Source organism: Oratosquilla oratoria, chromosome 13, assembly GCF_046742065.1.
Source record: "Oratosquilla oratoria isolate Oo_2021 chromosome 13, ASM4674206v1, whole genome shotgun sequence".
NCBI classification, from domain to species: Eukaryota; Metazoa; Arthropoda; class Malacostraca; order Stomatopoda; family Squillidae; genus Oratosquilla; species Oratosquilla oratoria.
The window spans coordinates 35,955,823-35,965,822 of record NC_134789.1 but is presented as its reverse complement, the minus strand read 5'-3'; the positions used below and the strand labels follow the sequence as shown (position 1 = coordinate 35,965,822).

Genomic DNA, 10,000 nt, shown 5'->3' with positions numbered 1-10,000 from the left:
ACAGCGAGTGGACCATTTCAACGTGATCTCCTAGCATTTAAGGTTACCGAGCCGTTGAGTAATAGCAGCAACGACTGCAACAGCACTGTAGGAGAGAGGCCAAACGCAAAGTATGGGATCCAATGTATCTAACGTTTCGCCCAGTAGAGCTTCTTCAGAAATAAGCCTGATGGGCGAAACGTTAAATATATTGGATCCCATACACTGCGTTTGGCCTCTCTCTTATCGAGCCGTCAATGGACCTCAAGAAGTCTTTTAAGACTCTTCCAAATCGAGGAGCTTTCTCCTACTCGAGGGAGAAAAGAAGAGATATTCATCTTGTCTTGCAATATCGAGTGGACCATTTCAACGTGATCTCCTATCATTCAATGTTATCGAGCCTTCATTGACTTTCACGAAGTCTTTTAAGACTCTCCCGAAATCGAAGAGCTTTCTCTTGCCCCGTGTGTGGACACAACGACTCCATAACCGTAATGGCCAGTCAAGCCAGGCCAGTAGAAGAGAGGATGACGAAGACGGCAACCATCAGAGGCGATATCCGAGATCGCCTTTCTCTTTTATCTCGAACTGCTGCAGGAACTCACGCGTGAAACTTGGGCGTGTTTTAACTAGAACACTCCGTTTTTTTGTTGACCCTCTCCCCGTTTTCTAAGCCCTCGGCTTTGTTTCCTCGTCACTTTTCTATTCCGTCTCGTTCCTCCGTTTTTTGTTGCCCCTCTCCCCGTTTTCTAACCCTTCGTCTTGTTTCCTCGTCTCTTTTCTATTCCGTCTCGTTCCTCCGTTTTTTGTTGACCCTCTCCCCGTTTTCTAAACCTTCGTCTTTGTTTCCTCGTCTCTTTTCTTTTCTTCTCTCTTAATCCGTCTCGTTCCTCCTATCAAGCCCAACTAAAACCTTTAGTCCACTAAAACCCCATTCTCGAGTAAAACCTCACCTGACCACAATACTCCTTCGTTCACTAAATCCTTCTCCCATTAAAACCCAATTTCTGCTCAAAATATCCTGCTTCACATAAACATCATCTTAACAGTCTCCGTTTCTTTTCTTGCCACTCTCCCATCACAATACCAAAATTCAAATAGGAACACAGATTTCGTTTCTTGCATAAACCTGTCTTCATTTCTAAGTACTACAATGCCTTCCAAGGAGTTTTTGGCAACATATATCTTAGGGTCATACATTTCTGACAGATCTATTAAACTTACTCGTGTCGTGAATTTTTTATCGTAAAATAAATTGTTTACTAAGCCGACGCAGAAGACTTCATGTCACTGTAGTGCTCGGAAGAGAAGTCAATCGAGCTGCGGGTCACCAACGTGGGAATACATCGTTACGAGGTACTTACGGTTGGACACCGTCACGCCGAAGACTTCCAGGTTCTCACCGCAGACGCTTACCTGTCGGATCAGAAAACAACGAGTTAATTGCCTTGCAATGAAGGTGTAAAAAAAAAAAAAAAAAAAAAAAAAAAAGGGGGCTAAAGAGGTCTGTATTCCAAAGAAAACAAGGTACTGAATGAGGTGTGTGATTTTATTTCTTTTAAGACTATGGAGTTGACTTTTTAGTGAAGAGTACTGACATATATTTAGGTGGGAGAGAGACTGTGTGTGTGTGTGTGTGTGTGTGTGTGTGTGTGTGTGTGTGTGTGTGTGTGTGTGTGTGTGTGTGTGTGTGTGTGTGTGTGTGTGTGTGAGAGAGAGAGAGAGAGAGAGAGAGAGAGAGAGAGAGAGAGGAGAGAGAGAGAGAGAGAGAGAGAGAGAGAGGAAAGAGAAAGAGATAGAGAGAGATAACGATATATGATATATACATATATATATATATATATATATATATATATATAAATATAAATATATATATATAAATATAAATATATATATATAGATAAATAGATACACACACAGTGTGTGTGTGTGTGTGTGTGTGTGTGTGTGTGTGTGTGTGTGTGTGTGTGTGTGTGTGTGTGTGTGTGTGTGTGTGTGTGTGTGTGTGTGTGTGTGTGTGTGTGTGTGTACTCGCTCTATTCGTTCCACTAGATACCTATACTTTGACATCACAAGTGGTCTAATATACAATTCACTCAATATGAAAGGAACCAGCTATCATGCAATCAACGCAAAAATCCACGAAGACCTGTACATAAACACAAAACATTCCATACACGGCCTTTCCGCCTTCCAGTCTTCCCAAGCAACCCCGATCAATTACCTTTGTCCTGAGCGTTCTCTTTCTTTGCAGGGGGCGTTGTAGCTCTCTTCGCTTCGGCCTTTACTGATAAAGGCCGAGGAGAGGATGCGGAGGAGTTGGCTGAAGAAGAAGAGTGTTGGGGAAGGGCTACGTTCTTGGTGGTCACGGTTGTCGTGATGGTTGCAAAGCAGCTCGTGGTGGAAGTCGTGATTGTCGAGGAGGTGGTCGAGATTGAGGAGGAAGAGCTGGATAGTACTGCAGGAGGAGCAACTGAGGAAGGAGTTGAAACTTCCTCAGGTCTCCGAGGTTCATTTCCTACTGGGGTTATCTTGCCTACTTCGCCGTTTGCTGCTGGAACGGTGATCGATTCTGAGGGGGTTGGGCCAGACTTCGAAAGTAATCCTGAAGAAGGCACTGACGATGGCCCAACTGGGCCTGGAACGGTACCGGAGGAATCACCTGGTGCAGCGTCTTTGGGAGGCCGGGGCGGGGCGGCAGACTTCTTCGGGGGGATGGGGGGAGCTTCAGACGAAGACCCGAGCCCCGGGGGCGGAAGAGGAGACACGGAAGCTTTTGACACCACAGAGGTCAAAGAGTTCTCCTTGTCGCGAATCTCTGAACTGGAGTCGTGACTCACGTCCTCGTCTCCGGTTACTGCAGCCTCAGGAGTTCCGGAAGCCTCTGGAGCAGGGTCGATGGCTTTTCCAGAAGCTTTGATCTCTGCAGATCTCGGAGCTTGGGGAGGGGATTGGCCTCCCTCTGCTGAGGAGTCTGAACCGTTTGATGACTCTTCAGGAACAACAGGGAGTGAAGAACAGGGAGATAAATATACGGATTCACAAATCTCAGACATAGGTCCCAGCAACTCGCGTGAGGAGGTGGCAAGTGCGGCAACCTCAACAGGTGCCGGGAGGTCTGAAGACACCCCAGTATGAACCGCCGAAGAACTCTCAGCAGCTTTGGGAGAAGCGTTGAGGAAAGAGTTCAAGGCATTTCTGGCGGGAAGGGGAGGAGGGGCCGAGCCGTCTAAGGGAAGAGGAGATACGACGGGAGAGACCAGAGGCGTTGCGTCCGAGTTGTTGGTGAGGGTGGAGGCCGTCGGGGACGAGGAGGAGACGCCAGGCGTGTCTGAGGACGACGAAATCTGGTGGTCAGGGAAGGAAATCACGAAGGCTGCCGAAGAGATTTCCGATGTTGGGGAGGAGGTGGAAGAGGGAGTTGGGGATGACATGTGGGAGGGGGTGTTGATGGCATTGGAGGAGAGGATGGCGGGGACTGGTGTTGGCATGGCTGGGGACATGGATAAAGTCGGTCTGGCCACTGGTGGGGAACCCGAATTCGAAAATGTGATGGTCGCCGAAGAAAGCACGGACGAAGAACCTTTGGGGAATTCGACGTCATCGGTCTCAAGAGATGCGACAGAAGGCTCTGGGGAGAGCTTGACCAGAGGTTCTGACGTAGGTGACGGAGAAGTCGTGGATGAGATTGCAGTATCTGGGGTAGATTCAGCAGGAGATGGAGGCGGAGAGGTGGGGCTTGGCCCTCTTACTCCAGAAGAGGTTGGCGAGTGGTCGGCACCCTCCTGGCGCTCAACAGCTTCGGAGGGGACGAAGGAAGTAGAGGTTGGTAGAGAGGGAGAAGAAGAAGAAGTCAAAGGGGCGGAAGAAGAGGTGAGGGAGGGAGAGGAGGTGGAGGAGGACGGTACTGGAGCCTCGGGTAATGAAGAACAATGGCTGTTGAGGGCGAGGTCGGGGGAAGAAGACTCCGTGGTGGACACAGAGGAGGACGTAAGTGCCGAAGAGGTAGCAAGGTCTGAGGGCGAAGAAGTTACAGAGGCAGTGCTAAGGGGAATAGAGATGGTGTTACCAGAGATAACTACCACTTCGTGAGAGGAAGAGGAGGAAGTGGTGGAGGTGGACGAGGCCATTGCTGAGGACGGGGGTTGGCAGGGTGACACGGAGAAGAGGACAGAGGCAGAAGGAGGCTGGGCGGGAGTAGAAGAGGAAACGACGACGAAGGAGGAGGAGGTTGAGGAGGAGGCGGAGGAGGACTCAGGGAGGATCTGGGTGATGGAGGGTGGCTGAGTAGCGGAGACGGTGTCAAGAGCGTGAACCTGTGGGTTACTGGCAGCCCCCAGGGACGTATCTTCCGTAGGGACCTCCCCCTGGGTAATCGCAATTGCCTGAGAGGGAGGGTCTCCTTGAGGGGAAGGTACTCCTTGGGAAGGAGGAGTCTCTACGGGGGACTTCCCCTCCGGAAGCTTGAGGACAATGGTGCATTCGGTGCGAAAGGAGAACATGGTGGCAGCGGTGGGCGTTCCTCCCTCCGCGACGGGTTGAGCTCTGGCACCCAGCTTCACAACCTGAAGAACACCTCTTCCAGAAGTTCCTTGAAGGTGTTTAGTCCTGGAACGCAGCCTCCCTCGACGGTTCTACCACGAGCTTGTCTGTCCGCAACTCACGAAATCAGCACTCAAGTTCTGAACTTTGAAAGAATCTGATATTTTTTTTTCAGACCTCTTGAAGAAATTTCTGAAGGGCAGCCCTATTGTTCACTATTGAGTCCTCTTAACAGAAGAGATCACTTCATTGTATTTAACCAAGCGTTTGTGTTCCTTTTACTACCTTCCCTCTTTATCGATTTTCTCCGCCTTTTCTTTTCTTTCGATCCACTGGGCCCGTTGCCGTTCACTCGGTATAAGAACGAATTTAATACAAACGGATAATTACGTTCTCGTTTAACTTTCGATCGAACGTGCTGAAAACACAGAAAAACGTATGAAACATAGGAACAAGAGTATCAACTATCAGAAACACTTTGGTAACCTAACACCGCACAAGAATGTCCTTCTGCGCCTCCGTCGGGTGGACGGGGGGAGGGGAGGGGGGGTAAAAGACAAACCGGGAGGCGGGGGGAGTGCCACAACAGTTGTCTGAGTCATTGGATATTCCAGTCCGAGTTTTGTTCCCCCCGAGCGACCACAACACCACAAAGGTGAACGTCCTTGGCTCCTGATACATTTCAGAACCCACCAGAAGCTTCAAATCTGTCCGACGACCGTTACAATATTATATAAACCCTTCCGCCTTGGGAGCTTCCGCTCTCGGCTGCATAATAGAATCATCTGGCGACGGCCAGAACAACAACGTCTGTAAATGGGGTCATTAGGTTGAAGACGTTAACGGGATGGGTTTAGACCCTTCACCCTAAGGTCTAAGACAAAGGTTCTCAACCTTTTTTTCCCCGTTACATACCCCGAGAGTCCTCAGACCATCGACCCGTACCTCCATTAACCTGACCCAGAACATACAATGGTAATATATTAAGACTAATTTAAATATACAGTGACACCGCAATGGACATCACATGATCCAAATTGTAATGACTTTATTCATCACTCAAGCATTACCATTAAAAACAATGTAAAATGTTTTCTCTCTGTAGATTTAAATGTCAAAATCATCTTTCGCTAGTCATCTAAGTACCCCCTGGAAACCGTCCCGAGAACCGCTGGGGGTTCGCGAACCCCAGGTTGAGAACCCCTGGTCTAAAAGGCTAGCGTCAGGTGATTTTATTCACCTTAGGGCATGAGTTCATGCTGAAGGGCTTAGTGTAGTCATCTGACATTTGTCATAACAAAAACTGTAAAGCCTGTAACCGCATTAAAAAATTAATCATTTGATAGAGTCACTTGATTAAACAAAATCATGTGACGGCTGTCAGAGTAAAATGTGTATAACCAAGATCAAAGTAGAAATATTATTTTGAAAAAAAAAAAACGAAATCTAAACTGCACTCCTTTCGAATGAATGATATTGCCTGACGATAGCCACAATAACAAGCGCAACATCCAGATCACAGCAAGTGTGTTAACCAATGAAGATTTATTTTTGTCTGTGGGAGACTGATGATGACAATATAATGAAGCTGATATAGTGATGATGATGATGATGATGATGATGATGATGATGATGATGATGATGATGATGACGACGACGACGACGATGATGACGATAACGATGAAGCTGACAATGACAATGACACTGACGACGACGACGACGGGAACAGAGAAAATAATGAAAAAAAAAAGTTAATGATGAAGGAATGAGCCAATGAGAGAGTCCGCGGTGGTCGAGCGTGAAGTCCGACAAACCTGAAGGAAGTCGGAAAGGAAAATCGCCTCGGAAGCACCAAGACGAACTACATCCGGGACTTTTAATGCCCCCTCCCCCCCCCACACTTTCGGGAAACGAACCCCACCCCCCACCCACCCCCAAGATTGGGATGAGGATAAAGGAAAGAAAATCATGAGAGAAAAGACAGGGGCGAAACCAGAGGTTAGTCTTCAAGAAATTTTCATTTAATAGAAACTGACTTCTTCCCTATATTTCTATTATGTATATCGCTAATCCTTTCCCTTCGAATTATACTATAAGACTAAAGTTAAATCACTATTTCTGGAATTCACAGTACAGGAACAGTTTTCACACACACACACACACACACGCACACACACACACACACACACACACACACAAACACACACACTCGCGCGATCGCACACTCAGACACACTCACACTCACACACACACACACGCGCGCGCGCACACTCAGACAGACTCACACTCTCTCACACACACACACACACACACACACACACACACACACACACACACACACACACACACACACACACACACACACACACACACGCACACACGCACACACACACGTCACCGGTAAGTGCAGGGTTCGAACGAGGGCTCACGTGAATCAAAACAAATAAAGTATTCCTCCATGGCACAGAAACCCAAAAGAACAGCCGCTTGTCGATCACTCGATTGCGGAGAGTTTCCTCGGTGTCAACCCAAAACTGCGTCCATGGGAAGGCCGCGACCGGAAGATCTCGGGTTTCTACAAAATCCCGCTGAGCGAGAGCACTTTTCGAAAGTGCCAAAGACCCTTAGTATGTGTTGTTGCATGACACGTTCCGATATTCTTTCATGAAAGTGGCAGTTGCCGACAAGATTGACGAGTTAAACACCATATGAGGACGGAGCCTTTATTTGTACGACGTTTCGCTTATTACAGCTTTTTCAAGTACTTGTACTTGAAAAAGCTGTAATAAGCGAAACGTCGTTCAAATATGGTGTTTAACACGTTCCGATATCTCAGGGAACAGAAGAGAAGATGTACGAGTGCTTTATCAATCCTGGGAAACGATCATAAACGTTGGTTAGATTGAAGTGACTGACTAAATTTTTGACGTTTTGGAGCCTTGAAAGAACATCGCATTTTACGTCATTGTGACCTCGGCTTTTGACCTAGATCGAAATAAATGAATAGAGTTCATCCTTGGAATCATCCTTATCAGGTACCATAGTATGCTTATGATCACAGCAATCTAAGAAGCCAAAACGTGCATGACAACGTTACATACAGACAGAAAAACGTTAAACAGAACAAAGTAATATATTTGACAAAAGTACTTTCTACAACTCATAAGAATAGAGGGGACTGCAAAAGACCATAAAGCCTACACATGGCAGTTCCGTGTACTTTACCATCTATCATTCCCATCCATACATTTATCTAACTTTCCCTTAAAGTAACCAATAGTTACAGCTGGAAGAGAATGAAGGTATGCAGATCTTCATAGTGTCTTCATACAATTCATCTCTAACATTTCCTTGGCCTCTGTGACCGAGCCTAACCAGACCAAACTTGCTCTAACAAAGTCCGACTCAGCCAGTCATTTCCCAAGTCCTAGCCTAACAAGACCAAACTTACTCTAACAAAGTCCGACTCAGCCGGCCATTTCCCAAGTCCGAGCCTAACCAGACCAAACTTGTTCTAACAAAGTCCGACTCAGCCGGTGATTTCCCAAGTCCTAGCCTAACAAGACCAAACCTATTCTAACAGAGTCCCTTCTCAGCCGGCCATTTCCCAAGTCATTTTCCAATGCAGTGGTCTCTCGTGTGTTATTTCTCTTCCTGCGTTTCAGCGGCGCGTGACCAATAACCCTCGCGAAGTCCGTCTCCTATTAAAGACGAGAAGCGAGCGTTCTCTCGACTCTTCCAGAGGAAGAGGAGCCATCGGACGGGAACGGCGCGCGGAGGGAGGCGGCGGGAGGCGTACGGGAAGTATCATTTCGGGCGAAGAAGACAGCTAATGAGAGCTGCCAAAATCACGAAGACGAAAAGGAGACTAAGAACGGGAAACGGAGGGAGGGAAGAGGAAGAGGTAGACCAGGAGGTGCTGGAGAGGAGGAGGAGGAGTAGAAGAAGAAGAAGAAGCAAAAGAAGAAGTAGCAAAAGAAGAAAAAGTAGAAGAAGAATCAAAAGAAGAAGAAGAAGAGGAAGAAGAAGCAAAAGAAGAAGAAGAAGAAGAAGAAGAAGAAGAAGAAGAAAAATCAGCAGAAGGAAGATATGAAGGAGGAGAGGAAGAAGTTGATGGGGAAGAAGGGGAGGAGAAGGAAGAGTATAATGAGAAGGAGGAGGAGGAAGATATGAAGGAGGAGAGGAAGAAGGAGAAGATAAAGGGGAGGAGAAGAAGGAGGAGGAGGAGGTGAAGGAAGAGAGGATGACTGAGGAGATGAAGGAAGAAAGGAGGAATAGGTAGAGGAGGAGAGAGGAAGGTACGGAGTATAAGTGGAACGACGTGATTGAGGAAAATAAAGAGAAGAGGTCAAAAAAAGAGAAAGAAGAGTAGGAAGAGGGAATGAGGAAGAGGTGGAGGAGTAGCAAAGGGAAGAATAGGAGGCAGGGAAAGAGGAGGAGGAGTACAGGAAGAAGAAGAGAAGGAAAAGGAGCAGGAGGAGGAGGAGGAAAGAGGAAAGTATAAGGCGAAGGGCGAGGAGAACGAAGATTAGGAGAAGATGGAGGAAGAGGAAAAGGAGGAAGAGGAGAAGGAAGACAAGGAGCAGGAGGAAGAGGAGGAGGAAGAGGAAGAGGAGGAAAAGTAGGAGGAAGACAAGAAGGAGCAGGAGGAAGAGGAGGAGGAGAAAAGAGGAAAGTATAAGGCGAGGGGCGAGGAGAAAGAGGATTAGGAGAAGGAGGAGGAAGAGGAAGAGGAGGAAGAGGAGGAAGAGGAGGAAGAGATACATTGGAGAATGGCGTCGTTATCAGAGGAGGTATCAGAGGCGGAGGAAGCAGGGGATGGGGGGGAGGTAGAGGGAGGAAGAGGAGGACGAGGAGGAGGTGATAATATGGAGGTAGCGGAGAAGGCGAACGTGATGTGGAAGAATAAGATGAAGGAAGCACGGGAACGACAGGGAACTAAAGCGAATGAGGAGGAGGAGGAGGAGGAAGGGAGGAGGAGGAGGAAGGGGAGGAGGAGGAGAAGGGGGAGGAAGGGGAGGAGGAGGAGGAGAAGGGAGGAAGAGGAGGAGGAGGAGGAGGAAGGGGAGGAGGAGGAGGAGGAGGAAGGGGAGGAGGAAGGGGAGGAGGAGGAGGAGGAAGGAGAGGAGGTGAAGGAGGAGGAGGAGGAGGAGGAAGGGGAGGAGGTGAAGGAGGAGGAGGAGGGGGAGGAGGAGGAGGAGGAGAAACGGGAGGAGGTGGAGGAGGAGGAGGAAGAGGAGAAAGGAGAGGAGGTAAAGGAGGAGGATGAAAGGGAGGAGGAGGAGGAGGGGAAGGGGAAGGAGGAGGAAGGGAGGAGGAGGAAGGGGAGGCGGTGGAGGAGTAAGAGGGAAGGAGGTGGAGGAGGAAGGAGGAGGAGGAGGAGAAAGGAGGAGGAGGAGGAAGGGGAGAAGGAAGAGGAAGGGAGGGAGGTGGAGGTAGAGTACGCAATAGATAAGGGGGTAGGAAGAGGAGAGAACGG

The 10,000-nt window shown here is 48.2% G+C and overlaps 1 protein-coding gene across 7 annotated transcripts in view; it reads right to left on the bottom strand.

The window, feature by feature from the left end:
• The window catches only part of LOC143032375 (uncharacterized), a 450,169-nt gene that overhangs the window by 310,076 nt on the left and 130,093 nt on the right, over window positions 1-10,000 (bottom strand). The window contains exon 1 of one of the 7 annotated variants that reach the window (XM_076197041.1): window positions 2,204-4,886. The exons of the other annotated variants lie outside the window; for them this stretch is intronic. Coding sequence (XP_076053156.1) covers window positions 2,204-4,481 — 2,278 coding nt within the window. The 5' untranslated portion in view covers window positions 4,482-4,886. Of the gene's footprint in view, window positions 1-2,203; window positions 4,887-10,000 lie in introns of those variants that run through there. 7 annotated transcript variants of the gene reach the window in all.